The sequence below is a fragment of the Peromyscus eremicus genome, chromosome 4, assembly GCF_949786415.1.
Source record: "Peromyscus eremicus chromosome 4, PerEre_H2_v1, whole genome shotgun sequence".
NCBI classification, from domain to species: Eukaryota; Metazoa; Chordata; class Mammalia; order Rodentia; family Cricetidae; genus Peromyscus; species Peromyscus eremicus.
The window spans coordinates 5,653,926-5,670,528 of NC_081419.1; the positions used below are offsets into that span (position 1 = coordinate 5,653,926).

At 51.8% G+C, this 16,603-nt stretch overlaps 1 protein-coding gene across 4 annotated transcripts in view; it reads left to right on the top strand.

Moving 5' to 3' along the window:
* The window catches only part of Fubp3 (far upstream element binding protein 3), a 47,748-nt gene extending 40,619 nt beyond the window's left edge, over positions 1–7,129 (top strand). For 2 of the 4 annotated variants that reach the window (XM_059260032.1, XM_059260030.1), the window contains exons 13-19: positions 939–1,099; positions 1,843–1,916; positions 2,160–2,231; positions 2,345–2,418; positions 4,248–4,319; positions 5,252–5,379; positions 5,812–7,129. In XM_059260032.1, coding sequence (XP_059116015.1) covers positions 939–1,099; positions 1,843–1,916; positions 2,160–2,231; positions 2,345–2,418; positions 4,248–4,319; positions 5,252–5,379; positions 5,812–5,820 — 590 coding nt within the window. In that variant the 3' untranslated portion in view covers positions 5,821–7,129. Of the gene's footprint in view, positions 1–938; positions 1,100–1,842; positions 1,917–2,159; positions 2,232–2,344; positions 2,419–4,247; positions 4,320–5,251; positions 5,790–5,811 lie in introns of those variants that run through there. The other 2 variants (XM_059260033.1, XM_059260029.1) reach the window with 2 other exon arrangements.
* Positions 7,130–16,603: the final 9,474 nt, after the last annotated feature.

Consider the following 16,603-nt stretch of genomic DNA (forward strand, 5'->3'; position numbering starts at 1 on the left):
TCGCTTGGTGCTATGCTTAGATGACCTTTGATCTGCTAAGGCAGTAGGGAAGGTTGGAGTGTGTTACACATGTCGTTTCAAGCTGGGTTGCATTGGAAGTGGGCAGGGCAACCCAACACAGCACAGCAGCACGTGGGCTTTGCTTTTGAGCACGTGGACTCCCTGCTCTTGTACCCCACCAGACCGTCAACGTTTTATCTTCTTCAGTTTTGTAAGATTGTGCTCCAGGTTTTCCTTGTGTTCTGGCTATACTCCACTCCCACAGAGTTGACGTAGTGGACCTGTAAGTTCTGTGAAATTTCAGAAGAATTGGGTCATTGTTCCCTGGCTGGTGGAGTTTTTGTTCTGTACATTTTATTAAGAGACTGAGACTTGCCGGTTTTCAGAGAGAACAACTAACTTTCCGTCACCCTGCTCCATCTAGGCCCTGTGCCCCACCTCCTCCCCCTCTGTACTGCTTCTGTCTGGACCCATCCCCCACCAAGGCAGAGGGACCTGAGAGGGAACAGGGTGTGGTATTGAAGGCCAGAGTGGGCTCCAGGCATTGGTGGGGCCTATAGCCGCCCATTTGACCTGTGGAGGGAGGGCAGCCCCTGCCTAGGCTGAAGGCCCCATTGTGTATGGTAGGGCCATCAGGTCTCCATTCTCGCAGTGACTCTGGGTGGATTTCAAGACAGATCCAAGGGCCTTGGGCCCAGACCCTTCTATGGGGCCCTGTGGCCACAGGCCTCAGCCCAGCTCCAAACGGTCATCTTCATTCCAAATAGCTAGTGTTGTGAACAAGAAGTCCTGAATGTTGTCAGGGCCCTTGTGCAGTAAGCAGAAGAAAGTGGCTATCTGTGGGCAAGGCTAGCATGCACCTCCCAGCCTCCCCAGAACATAGGCCACGCAGACTCAGAGCCTCCTCTGGTCCAATCAACTCTATCTCTTGCCTGCAGGGGGCGAGAACATCAAAAACATCAACCAGCAATCAGGTGCGCATGTGGAGCTTCAGCGGAACCCCCCTCCTAACACGGACCCCAACCTGCGGATATTTACCATCAGGGGCGCTCCTCAGCAGATCGAGGTGGCCAGGCATCTCATAGATGAGAAAGTTGGCGTACGTACACGGGCCTTTCCCCACCTGGCTTATACTAGCTGGATTTGCTTTTGGATGTCCAAGGTACCTGTTTTCCCCCAGAACCTTGTGCGTCCTGTGCCTTTCCATCCTTGCATCACATGGGGGCAGCCTCTCCTCTGCCACAGGGAAAGTCCAAGGCTCAGGGAATGCCAGGCTCAGATGCAATCCAAGAAGCCTGTGGCATGACTGGCCAAGGCTCCAGCAGTCAGCCCTCCGAGCATGTCCTCGCAGGCATAGATGAGCAGCCGGGCAGCAGTCTCCCCCAGCACTGCCCCCGGCTCCCTCAGGCGTCACCCTGGCCACCAGCCCTGCAGGCAGCTTTCATTGACTCTGGCTTTAGTTTCAGGCACCTCAAAGCAGATAAAGAAAGGGAGTGTTGATGGAGGACAGATGGGCCACTGCTCACCTCAATGGGGACGTAGAATGGCAGAAAGAGCCCTGGGCCAGCCTAAATTGACGGGAGAGTCAAGCAGGTTGGTCCTCCCCCAGGGTGACATGCCAGGGCAATCGTGGTGGTGCCAGGACTGGCTGTGTGGTGGTCTTGGTCATTTGAGGGGCAGAGCCACCACTGCAGACACCGTCTGCTGGGGAAGGAAGCTAGTATGAGTGCAGAACTGTCTCCCTCACTTGACATGCCTCCCATAGTGGGCTTCCCTGGGCGGGCCTGGGCGGAGGGCACAGTGACGGGTGCCTGGGGTGAGAGCTCCTCTGTGCTCACACAGGGTGCCGGCCTCGGAGCCCCTGCAGCCTTCGGACAGAGCCCCTTCAGCCAGCCACCAGCCGCGCCACATCAAAAGTGAGTCCTCTGCCTCCATCTTGATGGAGGGCCCATTCCCTGTCTCACCTCCTCTGTCCTGCTCCTCAGAAGTGCTTATTCCAGTCCTGGGCAGGGATGGCCCTGTGCTCTCCTCTCACTGACCCGACAGGGTAGAGCCCCAGAGCTCCATCTTCCCAAGGGAGCACACTGCCTGGGTAGAGGGGAGGCTGTTGAAAGGGCCGCCCTTCCTGCAAATCAACAATGCTCTTCCCTTGCCTACAGTGCCTTTCCTCCCAGGGGCTTCCCCAACATCGCTGCTAAAGTTAACGGGAACCCCCACAGCACCCCTGTGAGGTAGGTGATTACCTGTCCTTCTGCCAGTAGGAGGGTGAGGGAGTCAGTAAAGAGGATGATCGGAAAGCAGGGGGAGGGTGTGCTGTCACAAAGGACTCTTCTGTCATCCACAGTGGCCCTCCAGCTTTTCTGACCCAGGGCTGGGGCAGCACTTACCAGGCTTGGCAGCAGCCCACACAAGTCCCAAGTAAGTGACTCACAAGAGGGTGAGGGTGTGCGCCAAGGTGGCTTCCTGAGGCTCACAGATCCAGGGAACTGGGGGTGTGAGGTGCTCTGCTGCCTCACTCTTGGTTTAGCTCCTCCCCAGAGAAGGGAGCCCAGCAGGCCTAGCATGTGTGAATGCACAGGAAGGTGAGGCTGCTTTCCCTGGCTCACAGGACCTCCTCAGAGCTTGGGGCAGGGGCGGAAGTGATGGTGGGTGTGCTTTGATAAGAGTCTCTCCTGTCTCCATTTTCTTCTGAGGGCAAATCTGCAGCCTAGAACTTCCCTGGGCTCTGCTCTCCTAAGCAGCCTCCTGCCCTGCTGAGGACCCCTCTCACTCAGTCTTCTTTGTCAAGGTGACCTTACTTCTCACCAGTGCCTTAGAAAAAGGGCTTTTTCTGTCACCTGGACTTCTGCGGAAACCAACACAGTTGTTTCTGTTAAGGGCTACCGAAAAGAGGAGGCTTGTGCAGTGCTCAGCCCTCTCCCTCCGCATCTCCACATCCAGATGTGCTCTGATGTTCTCAGCTCTGGCAGTGCTTCCCTGTCAGCAGGTGCCCCTGACAGTGCTTACCCTCTGTCGCACTGGGTTCCTGGTTCTCATCTTCTCCAGCACTCTGCTTTCCCCTTGCCTTGTGGAACTGGTGTCCTCACAGTGCTGGGCTGTCAATACTGTTGTGCTCTGTACATTCCCCCCGAGCAGGAGGATGGCAGGATTGTGATCCCATCCGCCCTGTTGTTCCCAAAATGAACCCTGAGAGGAAAGCTGCTTCTCCCCGTGCCCCCAAAAGGAGCACTAGGGTCAGGGTCAGCAGAACCTGATGCCCGGTGGGTTGTCCTTGGTGTGGGTGGTGAGCAGGAGGAAGGAAGAAAGGCTGGCAACTTCCACCTGTCTGCCTGAGCTCTGCCTGTGTACAGACAGGTCAGGAAGCAGTCCTGTGCATAGCCCCACATTGCAGGAAAGAACACAGAAGCTGTTCCTCCCCTGCAGGTCAGCAAGTGGGCTTTCCCCTGCCATTGGGCTGCAGTTCATTGGCATGGCAAAAATAAGACACGCTGCCGGGCAGTGGTGGCGCAAGCCTTTATCCCAGCATGTGGGAGGCAGAGGCAGGAGGATCTCTGAATTCGAGGCCAGCCTGGGCTACAGAGTGAGTTCCAGGAAAGGCGCCAGAGCTACACAGAGAAACCCTATCTCCAAAAACAAAAACAAAAACAAGACACCCTGCTGAGCTGTGTTGAGGGGCACATTCTTCACATTCCTCTGTCTGCCTTAGACTGATTCTGAAAAGAGATGAAGGGCTTTGGTGAACCCTTCAACACCAAAGGCACTGTCCCTGGCCTCACTGCCTTATCCCTCTGCTTACCTGCCCCTGAGCCCAATGCTGCCTTGCCTTGACACTGGGGATCTCCTCATTCCTGCCTCCCCTGCCAGCAGTGGAGAAGAAGGTGCCTAGGGTTGGTTCTGTGCTGTTCCCATGAAGAAAGGCTAGGCAAGATCCCAGTTGGCTGCCTGTTGCTTCTGCCCCTGGCATATGCACAGTGTGTCTCTGGCTTCAAACCCCAGACCTGTGCCTTCATGTCACAGGGAGTTCCCACCCGTCACCTTCCTTGTCCAGAGCGGTAGTGGAGCCTGAGGGGCCTGACTGTCCCTTGGGAACTAGGCCCAGCGAGTCTAAAGACTGGCTTCCAGCCCTGCCTCCTAATGACCTTGGTTGCAGCCTTGCTCAGTGATAACTGTACTTCCCAGCTGGAGCCCAAGTGAGCCAGGATGGGAGTCCACGAACAAGGCCTGACTGCTCTCTGTTCTCTGCACAGGCCAGCAGAGCCAGCCACAGAGCAGCCAGCCCGACTACAGCAAGGCCTGGGAGGACTATTACAAAAAGCAGAGTGAGTGCAGCCACCGCACGCTGCCCGGCTGTGGCTTTGCTGTCCAGTGTCACCTGGTTTACACCCCTCTGGGTCTTCATCTGGGTGCCCTCCTGATCTCTCTCCCATGCCCTGTCAGAGGAAGCCAGATATGGCCAATGGCTGCTGGTTGTATTGTCCTCACAGTCTCCCGGGGGCCATGTCAGGGCAGGCAAGAGGTCACAGTGCAGGAAAGGGAGCTACATTCCCTGGGTGCTGGTGGCTTGTTTTTCCTGTGGAAGTCCATTCTCTTTACAACACCAGGAACCAAGTCAGGCTTGAGGGACGCCAACACCGAAATGTCCCCTGAGTGATTGTCAAAGAAAAAGGGCCTGGGCTTATTCCAGTTGAAGCCAGTTCTGGGTCTGATGTAGGGCTCCCCTGGCAGTAGCTTGCACCTAGAACAATCATGTGGCCAATTGGAAGGCCCAGGTTAAGGCTGTCAGAAGATGCTTGGACTTGGAGGCAGAGTTCTCTCTGGGCCACTAGCTCCTCTGGTGACTGCACAGGCAGGTGTTAGGTGGTCTCCTTACTAGGGGTGTGGGGGAGTTCAGGTGCCTGTCCCCCCACAACTTATTAACCTGCACTCCAGGTACCCAGGGCCTATTTAACACCAACCCCCCCATCCCCATCTGAGTGCCACACTGTACTGTCTCCCCACGGTGGCTGTGTTTATTCTCTGGCACCCAGAGTTGCTGGGCGGGCGTTGGTGTATGGTAGACCTGTAGAAGTGTAGCTTCTAGGTGGGCTGTGGCAGAGGCTGGCAACAGAAGGCCACAGCACTTTATATGGCAAGCACCTTTGCAGCCCCAAATGGCAGCAGTGGTCCAGGGGGAAGCAGATGCCTCAAGGCCCGAGAAAAGGGCCTTCTGTTCCCTCCTCTTTCTTTAACTCTGCTGTCCTTGGTCATCCAGGTCACAGCACCAGTGCTGCTCCACAGACCAGCTCCCCACCGGACTACACGATGGCCTGGGCCGAGTACTACAGGCAGCAGGCCGCCTTCTACGGGCAGACTTTAGGGCAGGCTCAGGCCCACAGCCAGGTCTGTAGCCAGTCCCCAGTGCCGTGATGCCACCCAGCCTTTGTGCTTGCCTGGTCCCAGGGTGAGCTCACTGGCCTGTGGGGATCTCCTCTGTCTCCCTCTGTCCCAGCCTTGGGCTTGCTCAGGTGCTGCTCTACAGCTCCGGGCCTTAGTAGCCCAGCTATAAGTAAGTGCTGGACTTTCCCTGCACCTGCAGGGAACTCCAGGGCCATTCCAGTAGTTGCCCCTGAAGGGCTGTGGCCTTTGTTCAAGGGGGAAGGGCCTGGTGCTCCCACAGGGCACCTTCCTGGGGACCTGATGCCTTCAGGCCTTATGGGAAGCTGGTGTCAGGGCTGGTGACTCAGGAGAAACCCTCCCCAATGTCCTGGCGCGCTGAGACTCCAGCATCAGGTGGGTGGGTGCTGGGGCTGACCCTCTCCCTCCCCCCCACAGGAGCAGTAGATGGGCGTCTGCAGCGGCTCTTCCCCGAAATCAGTGTGAGAAAAACCTGTTTGTTACAGAGATTTTTAGATTTGCAAACCTTTCAATGAAGAACTTTTGTTTTGTTCTGTGAAACACTATATTTAGATTAACAGAATTTTTCTAAAAATCGGGAAAATTAGTTACTAAACATTGCTGGTAATTTCTGTGTCATGATTTCTTTGTTACTTCAAATGTGTAAGCTCTGGGGTTCTTTTGGAGCAAAGCCTGCGAGCTCAGGTGCCCGAATTCTCCTCAGAGACTCGACATTTCATCAAATAATGGGTTTGTTTTATTTTTGTGTCTTTTTATTTACAGTTTTTTTTTGTTTGTTTGTTTCTGTTTTCTGTTGCAACAGAAAAAATGGCTTGGAAGTCTTAGGTGGTATTGTAACAAATTCTTTAAAAAAAAATTTAAGCAGTATTTAAATATTCGTAAATGTAAATTCATTAAGTGTTTCACCTCTAATTTCTTGTATCTTGGCTGTCCAGTTTTATTGCGTTTTTTTTTTTTAAGCTGAACTATTATGTATTGTAATTAATGATGTGAATTGTGAGCTGAGACGGGTCCTTGTGTGTGGGAGGGGCGTTTGTGGGTTGTGTCATTTCTAGCGTTCTGAGGGTAGCGCAGAGACGCAGTCCACCTTCATGTAAGCTGCCCGTCTCCGTCACCTGGTGCAGTTGTATGTCTAGACCTCCAAGCTGGTTTTAAAAACAAAAAGCCTTTCTCTATTCTCAGAAATATAAATACTGTTATTTTTAATATTAAAAGAAATTCAATATAACTTTTAACAAACACTGTGGACATTAAACCATATAAAAATGTAGTAACTATTTTTTAATTCCAAGGTGTTTTTTGCTTTTTTCTTTTAAATATTTTCTTAATATTTGTCAAATTAACTAGATAAATAAATAAATCTAGTATTAACCACAGTATGAGTTAAATAATTTTGATTTAATAAAAGGGATAATATGATTTCCAATGTTTACTGTAGTGTATCTTGTACAGATAACATGTATTTTTAAAGAAAAAAAAACGGAATTGAAGCTATTTTTTTCTTGCATTTTGAATTGACCCCGAGGAACATTCCGTTTGAAATGTGCTCAAGTTACAGTTTCCAGTTCTCTCATTTTCCTTACAATGCTTGAAATGTCTAACTATTAAAAAGGCAGTGGAAATGTTATGCATGTTCGTTTGTTTTGTTTTTTTAAGGTGTTCTTTTTATTTGACTGACAATTCATTTTACACTCTATATAATAAAATTTCCACAAGATACCTTGTGGGCAAAGTGTTCTCCGTCTGTTCTGTTTGCTGGACCCTGGCTCTTGCACTTCCTAGCTGAGGTCACCTTGCCTGCATCAGCCTGACCTGTTGGTGCACAGTGACTTCTGAAGCCAATCTGGTGTTTAGGTGTAGCTTTACACAAGATCTTTTGACTTAAGGGCCACAGTAAGAATGAGTCTTCCCTGTCATAGCAAATGAGTGAATAGTCCTGCCCGGGCCTGGGAGGGTGTGGTGTCGGAGGGATCCAGTGGGCTGCACCCTATCCTGAGCCCGACACCCTCCAGGCCCATAGCCAGGCATGCACTCACCTAAACACACACAGACCCTGCCCTGTGTGCGCTCTTGGGTTCTTTTCCCTGGCTGCTGCATACTCCAAGACCCACTCACCTGTGCTCTGCTGTCTCAGGTGGGACAGCAGCAGATGCAGGCCTTTTGTTGGAAACAGAAGGGGACTACCCGCACCCACCCTAGGCCCACTGCAGGCCTGACCACAGGACCTGATGGGGTAAAGGCAGCTTTGCTGGCTGTTTTCTATCACCTTTTGGAGGCAACTGGCTTGAAATTCAGGTTTTTTTGCCAGGGCGTCTACATGGCCCAGCCTTCACCTTGTACCTCTATGCTGTGGGATTGTCTCAGTATAGACAACAGGCCCATTAGTCCTTGCTGAGAACCTCTTGTGGGGAGGGGGTGTGCACGCATGCACCACACAGGAGTGAAAGACACATCTGTGGATCCTTTAGCCCAAAAGGGGGTGGGGAGAGTGTCCCATCTGGGCCACACTGAGGCCTGTTGAGAGCCGGAAGACAAAAAGGAGATGTGGCATCTTTAACTACACCTCTAGAGAATCGAGTTTGACGTTGAGAAATTGAATAGTTGAAAGCCACTCGGGGAGGGGGAGGGCCGGCCAAGAGGGCATCAGCGCTGATGACGGTAATGGGAGTTGGAGAGGGCATTACAGGGAAGACTTCCTTCTAATTCATCTTCCAAGCTCAGTGCCAAAACAGCATTTGGCATGGTTCACAGGGAGCAATTGTGTGATAATGAACCCTAAGGTGTCCCTTAATTGAAGACTGAGCATTGCGGTTTGTGCCAAGAGTCGTAAATGGCGCAGGCTTGCGGGAGGATGCATTTTCTTAAATGTATCGGTAAGTACAGATTAGCGTTTGTCCCCAGTGAAATGCCGTACTATAAATTATGGAAATCTCTCTTTCCCTCTGATGCAGTCTTCTGTTGGGGGGTGGGGTGTGCAGAGCAGCAGGCCGCAGGGGGGAAAGTTTGCAAGCATATGAAATTTGGCCTCTCATTAACATGGCGCCCGCCCTCTGAAGATGGGTTCCATCAGCAGTCTGCTGTCCTGGAAGGCTAAAGTGCTTGAAATGTACCAAGTTCAGCGGTTGTGTTCCATTAAGAAAGCTGCGTGGTCATCATGGAGGGCAGTGCCTGGTCTGTCTTCAAGGGCTTGCCCCACACCCACAGTGGCTCTGCCCACAGACAGGATTCAGTAGGACCCCTGCTGAACTGACCTAGCCCCACCCAAATGAACTGGAGTGAGGAGTTCTCCATCCTCCATGGGATGCACCTCCTTCCCTGCTCCTGGCCTCTCAAGCAGGAGGCAGTCTTATCCATTAGTGGGCCCTCTCACGTGGTGACCATCCATGTATCTGTCCTACAGCCCCACAGGAGCACAGATGGTATGCTGCAGTGCCCGGACCAAGGTGCACTGGACACCCTGGAGCCCCAGCTCCAGCTGGCTCCGGCACTGCTCTCTCCCAGGCCCACTTCCAGCCCTCCAGGGCCCAGCTGGGGTTTAGGGTGGGCTAATGCAACTGCTCCTGAAGGACTCCGATTAATGGCCCGAAAGTGGCCTGACAATTCCGCAGGGGGCTGCTGGGCCAGGGTGCTTGCAAGAGGAAGCGAAGACATCCCAAACGGCTTCAAGCAGTGGTTATCTTGGGCTTTTTGTCTTGAACCTTTCTCCAACTTCTCTAAGGAAGTGCTCGCCCTTTCTACACTGGACCCAGGCCTGGGAGGTAGAGGGACAGGTGCTATGTTGTCTGCTCCCCATCAGCCAGGTCTTCTGCAGGAGGGCCAAGACTGCCCATCACAGAGCTGGTGGGCTCTGGACAGTTGCCCAGTGAAGTAGATGAGGAGGAGAGGTTGTCCTAAGAGCCGGAGCTGAGCAGCAGCCATGGGCAAGCCCAAGGCACATCAGTCACTCGCCATTCACCTCACCAAGATGTCTTTGAAACCCCAAACCATACCTTTGCAGTCACTCATGGACCAAAGTCAGTGTTACTGTTCTGTGCTGCCATCCCCGCTGAGTTTAGCCAGACAGTATTGTGTGGCCTTCCTAAACTCTTTTTGTGGTTTTTCGAGACAGTGTTTCTCTTTTTTTTTTTTTTTTTTTTTTGGAGCTGAGGATCGAACACAGGGCCTTGAGCTTACTAGGCAAGCGCTCTACCACTGAGCTAAATCCCCAAGCCTGAGACAGTGTTTCTCTATGTAGCTCTGGCTGTCCTGGAACTAACTCTGTAGACCAGGCTGGCCTCCACCTGCCTCTGCCTCCCGAGTGCTGGGACTAAAAAGTATATGCCACCATGTTCTTTTTGTTGGTGATTTTGCTGTTAAACCCAAGCAGGATAAGCCAGCAAGTGCTGTTTGGTAACTGAGCACAGGGAGCCGGAGTGGACCTTTAGGCAGTAGGTGAAGACACCGGGCTGTGTGCCAGCCTGAGTTAGTGCTGTGGCCATGAGATGGAAGTTGGTGGATCGAAATTGATACACACATGCACCTGTAAATATAGACACATCTACAAGCGCACACACAGAAACCGCCTCCCATGCACGCAACTTGCAGACAAATGCGCATACGTTAAGTATAGAAACGGGCTGGAAGCATGCTGTGCACTGACGGCCTGCTCTACACTGGCTCCCCGGAAGCCAAACGTAGTCACTGCTGTAGCTTGCACATGGTTTAACCCCTCCGAAACCCGAGGGGTCGTGTGACCACCAGCAGCGGCCTAAGAGGAATACATGCTTTTCTGTGAGGAGAGGGTGTGCTCTCTCCATGGCGGGTCACGGGGCCTCCTGTTCTCTCTCCCACGGGCCTGTTAGCCAAACTCTTGGCTCTATAATCTAGATGCAGGGTCTTTATGCAAAACCAGTCATTCTGCCTCGCCCAGCCTCAAGCATTCTATTGTTAGCAACAGAAAATGTGACCCCGCCCTCAGAGTAAGAGTTCCATATTTACCATAGGAGAATCCAGTGGTTCCCTTTGAGGGAAGTGCTGCACTCAGCCCTAGAGAGATCTTGTCGTGGCGTGGCATGCAAGAGCATTGCCCTGTCCATTTGATGTAGACAGAAAAGAGCCTGTGCTTGGGGGATGCCTAAGGTGGTTCCAGAGGGGCCCAGCAGGTCAGTCCACCGAGGCAGTCGAGTGCAGGGTGTGAACAAGCGAACCTTGGCCTTGTCTCAGAACCCTGCCTCACTCCTTGTGAGGGGCATCTTCAGTGTCAACTTGACTGAGTTTGGAATCACCATGGAAACACACCCCTGGGTGGATGTGGGAAAGGGCCCTTCCAGAGAGGTTTAATTGTGGGAACAGACTCAGGCTGGATGTGGCAGCACCACCTTACAGCTGGGGTCCCAGACCGAAGGAAAAGGAGGCAGCGAGCTGCAGCTGCAGACCAGCATGAACTGCAGACACAGTCACTCCTGCCTCCACATCCTGCCCACCATGGTGGACTGTCCCTTCAGGCTTCCGGCCTTCTGTAAGTCACTTTCTCAGGTGTTGAGTCACAGCGAGGAGAAGACAAGTGACACACTCCCTGGCCTCTGTGTGACCACCCTGTTCCCCCTCCTTCCACCTCAGCCCCTCACAGCAGTAGCGTGAGATGAACCTAAGGTCACCATGGGAAGTGGCAGCCAGCGGTCAGTAATGACTGAGTAATGACTTCTGACCACCATGGTGACTTCCTGCAAGAGCAGCGGGGGCAAACTGATCTGATCACAGTACCCCGCTACCCCCCCCCCCGCCCCGCCCCGCCCCCACAGTCCTGCAGCCAGTCCCTGAGAGAGAGCAGCCAGGACAAGAGGGAGCTCTGCAGACAGACAGACCCACCCCCAAGGTAAAGTGGGTGGCGGCTGGTCTAGTCAAGGCCGCTTCATTCTGACCCGCACACCGATGTTTCCGGAAATCTCACTTCCGGCTGGTTGCTAACAAGTCTGAGGTACTGCAACTCTGCTTGTGTCGGATTTTCTGACCGTCCATCCCTTCCCTGGGAAGCTGCACCATGGTCCAGAACTGAAGTTCTCTCCCAGCTCTCCGACTACCCCTCTGTCATCTGCCATGGCCTTCCTAGCAAACCTCCATCCCTCAGGTGGGCAGGTGAAACAGGAAGGATGTGGCTGTGTGCGCAGGACAGCTGGGTCATCTGTCTAAACGTATCCTGCAGGGCTGGTTTTGGTTTTTTGGTTTGGGGTTGGGTTTTTTTGTTTGTTTGTTTGGGGTTTTGTGGTTGTTTGATTTGTAATTTTGGTTTGTTTTTGAGACAGTGTCTCATGTAGCTCAGCCTGGCCTCGATTCTGTTCTATAGCCGAGGATGGCCTTGGCCTCTAGATCCTCCTGTCTCCACCTCCCGCGTGGTGGGACCATTGGCATGTACCACCACACTCAGCTCTAGATGGATATTTTAGACTCCTCTCTACCCTGCCTCCTTTTCCATCAAGAGGGGCCTGAGCTACATCCCCACTCCAGTGGGGATTTGCCCTGTGATTGGAGAAGGTCAAACCTGTTCGTTGCAGGTGCCTTGCTTGGATCTGGGTCACACTCATGATCCAAATCTCATTAGGCTCCGTGAGGCATCTATAGATGCATAGGCGTTGGGTTTGATTTTGAGTTGTGAGCTTTTGTTGTTTGTATGTGGGGCAGTGGTGTGTACAGGCACACATATTTGCGTGTGTGAGAGAGAAGGTGTGTGTGTAAGACACAGACACTTGGGTTGTCTTCCTCAGTTGCTCTCCGCCTTTTTTGTTTTTCTTAATTAAGACAGGGTCACTCTGGTTGGGTGGTGGTGGCACAGGCCTTTAACCCCAGCACTCAGGAGGCAGAGGCAGGCAGATCTCTGTGAGTTTGAGGCCAGCCTGGTCTACAGAGCGAGTTCCAGGACAGCCAGGGCTGCACAGAGAAACCGTGTCTCAAAAAACAAAAAAGAAGCCGGCGGTGGTGGCGCACGCCTTTAATCCCAGCACTCAGGAGGCAGAGCCAGGCGGATCTCTGTGAGTTCGATGCCAGCCTGGTCTACAAAGTGAGTTCCAGGACAGGCTCCAAAGCTACACAGAGAAACCCTGTCTCGAAAAACCCAAAAAAAAAAAAAAAAAAAAAAAAAAAAAAGAAAGAAGAAGAAAAAAAAGACAGAGGACAGTGTCACTCACTGAAACTGGAGCTCCCTGGCTAAGATGGGCCAACAAACTCCAGGAATCTTCCTGTCTCTGCCTGCCCTGGGCCTCGGGTTACAAACACCCAGGGCTGTGCCTGGCTTTTTAATTTAATTTTTTATCTTTAATTATGTGTCTGTGTGTGCGTGTGTGCACAGGACCGCAAGTACCTGTGGAGACCAAAGGTACTTTGAAAGGGTCAACCCCCTGGAGCATCACATAACAGGCATGTGACGTGGGTATTGGGACCCACACTCAGTCAGGTCCTCGGGAAGAGCAGCATGTGCTCTTAACCACTGAACCACCTCTCCTTTCTTTTTTCCGGAGCTGAGGACCGAACCCAGGGCCTTGCGCTTGCTAGGCAAGCGCTCTACCACTGAGCTAAATCCCCAACCCCCATCTCTCCTTTTAATTACCCCCTTTTTAATTAAATGTTTTATTTTATATTCATACATGACTATAACGTACTTTGATCCACCCACCCCAGTTTACTCCTCTCCAATTCGTCCTCTGCACCCCGTCTTAGTTTGGGTTTCTATCACTGTGACAAAACCATGACCATGGCAACTCTTATAAAGGAAAACATGGGTTGGGGATTTAGCTCAGTGGTAGAGCGCTTGCCCAGCAAGCGCAAGGCCCTGGGTTCGGTCCTCAGCTCCGGAAAAAAAAAATAAATAAAGGAAAATATTTCATTGGGGCTGGCTTACCATTTCAGAGTTTAGTCCATTATCATCCTGGCGGGAAGCGTGGCAGCATGCAGGGAGACATGGTGCTGGAGAAGGAGCTGAGAGTCCTACATCTGGATTGGCAGGCAGCAGGAAGAGAGGGTGACATGGAACCTGACTTGAGCATTTAAAATCCCAGTGACACATTTTCTTCAACAAGGCCACACCCACTCCAACAAGCCCACACCCACTTCAACAAGCCCACACCCACTCCAACAAAGCCACACCCACTCCAACAAGGCCACACCCACTCCAACAAGCCCACACTGCCTAATCTCTGTCAAGTAGCACCATCTCCTAATGACCAAAGCATTCAAATCTATGAGCCTATGGAGGCCATTCTTATTCAAACCACGCCCCCAACACTGCCACTGTTGTTCCCCTCCAAATTCATGCCTCCCCACTTCTCTCTCTCTCTCCTCTCTCCTCTCTCTCTCTCTCTCTCTCTCTCTCTCTCCTCACATAGTGCAGCCTGTGTGTGCATGGGTGTTGGACCACATCCTGGAGCACAAGCAGCCCCTTAGGGCGTGAGTACTGCAGGTCACCATTGCCAATAGTTCCTCAGATAGGTGGGACTTCATGAGCCCCTCCCCCACCCGCACTGGCACCTCAGTTGGCTTGATTGGAGCAAATGTTGTTTGTTGGGTTCCAGCCACTGAGTTAGTTCATGTGTGTCATTGCCCTGTCATGTCCAGGAGATACTGTTCCTCTACAGACATTCACTTGCTCTGGCTTTTACAGTCATGCCCACTCTTCCACCATGATCCCTGCGTCTTTAGGGGAGACGCTGGGATGTAGATGTCCCATTTAGAGCTGAGCACTCCATGGTCTCTTATCCCTGCTGTCTCCCCCATATCCAATTTTTAATTTAAGAAAGTCAGACACTAACAGGCATAATGGTTGTAAAAGCAAGTGAAGGTCTTCAAGCATGAAGAGCTGAGTTTTAAACCCTGGTCCCACACTTAGGGTATGGCCACACCCAGGGGAGACCTTACTATTATTGTTTTATTCAGGGGACATGGTGGTGAACTGCCCTCTGAGCCTTTGTCTTTATACCCATAAATCAGTGCATCTCTCAGCCTCATCGGAGACGCTTCTTGTTGCCGGTGATAGTGATTAAAACGAGAGCCAACATCTCTTCTGCGTTCGCAGGCATATTGTCCTGCATCTTTCTGGCATCTCTCTCGTCACACTTGATTGCACCAGCCGAGCCCTCCAGCACGTGGTCGATTAGGGTGGTGAGAGTGGGCAGCCTGGGCTCGTCCGTGCTCTCGGAGGACTGCTGTCAGTAATCACCATTAATTACGCCTGCTCTAGGATGCCTGCACATCCCTTTCATCAGATAAGAAGTTCCCTGATGTTTCTCGTCTGCCAACTGCCAAGAGTTTTATCATAAATCTTTGTCGAATTTTTCAAATGCTTTTTCTCCATCTAGAGAGGTCATCATATGATGTGTCTCCCTTTTCACTGGAATATGTGAATATTAATGACATTGCTTTTCAAGGGTTAAACCGGCCTTGCATTCCTAGAATAACCCTCCCAGTGTTCATCATGTTTCCCCTATCCCCTTTCTACCATATAAATATTTGGATTTGCTAATGTTTTATGGAGCACCCATTCACCTGTGTTAGTAAAACTGCACCCAAAGGTTCATCACTGAATCCCACGGCCAGTGAAATGCCAGGCAAGGCCTTGGGGAGGAGGTGAGCATCTCACGGCAGCCATTGGTCATTGTGTGATGACAACCACAGCCAGGATTGCAGGTGTCTCTCAGGCACTGTTCTCAACCCTAAGGGACAGGAAGGACAGAGCCATCCGCCCATTATACCCCTGAAGGAGGGACCTGTTTAAACCTGGCAGTGCTTAGTTAGACATTCAGCTTTGAACAAGTTCCTCCCACACAGGTGAGTGTTTGGGATCAGTTTCATTGGAGTTGCCAAGGCAGCAAGGTAAGCAACCCACACAATGTTGTCAGGGAGGGCACTGCTTGCCTCTCTGCTCAGAATGGTAACCACACTGAGCTGTACTGGGAAGTAACATGTATGCTGAGGCTCATGCCTCACCCCTGTCCCAGGTCACCTGCTTAGCCTCTACCTTTTTTTTTTTTTTTTAAAGATTTATTTATTATGTATACAGCATATATGTCTGCAGGCCAGAAGAGGGCACCAGATCTCGTTACGGATGGTTGTGAGCCACCATGTGGTTGCTGGGAATTGAACTCAGGACCTCTGGAAGAGCAGTCAGTGCTCTTAACCTCTGAGCCATCTCTCCAGCCCCAGCCTCTACCTTTTTTCCTCACCTTTGGTTTTTAGAGACAGGTTCTCTCTATGAAGCCCTGGCTGGCCTGGAACTTGCCATGTAGAACAGATTGGCCTCAAGTACAGGGATCCACCTGCCTCTGCCTCCAGAGTGCTGGGATTAAAGGAACCCAGCCATTCTTGGAATTTTGTTGTTCCTCTGAGTTTCCAAGATTTGTGCTTTGCTGTCTGTCATTAAACTTGTAAGTTTTCAACCACCGTTTCAGGATTACTTGGGCTCTTACCCTTTCTTTCTTCCTTTCCACTTCCCTTGGGCTCTTGAACCCAGGGCTGTTCTCAAATTCGCCGTGTAGCCGCCAATAACCTTGAACTTCTGATCCTCCTGCCTCTACTTCCCTAGTGCTGGGTGGGATAGCAGGTGTGCACCACCACAGATGACCTGTGTGGTGCTGGGATGGAACCCAGAATTTCTTGCATGCTAGACAAGCACACTACCAAGAGCTGCATCTCCGTCTTCCTCACCTCAGCCTCGTTTTCTTCTTTTTTATTTATTTATCTATTTGTTTGTTTATTGCTATCTCGAGACGGGGTTTCTCTGTGTAGCCCTGGCTGTCCTGGAACTCACTCTGTAGACGAGGCTGGCCTCGAACTCACAGAGATCCACCTGCCTCTGTCTCAGGAGTGCTGGGATTAAAGGTGTGTGCCACCACCACCGTCTATTTTCTTCTTTTATTTCATGCAGCCCAGACTGGCTTTAAACACCTTGTGTAAGCTAGGTTGGTTCTGAACTCCTGATCCTCCTGCCTCTGTCTCCCAAGTGCTGGGATTACAGGCTTGGCCCACTGTGCCTGACACTGACTCCAGCTCTATCCAGCCTCTCCCTCCTTCCAATGTTCTCACGGGAGCTGCTGTTTCTTCAGAACTCACCCCTTTGTTCCTGGGTTCCGGCAGTCTCCTCTCACTTCCCCTTTACCCCTCCTGTGACTATTTCTGTTGACATGACCCCAGTGGCGCCCCCCACCCCCCACCAGGGTCTGCTGCACCAAAGCTACTCTGGAAAGCC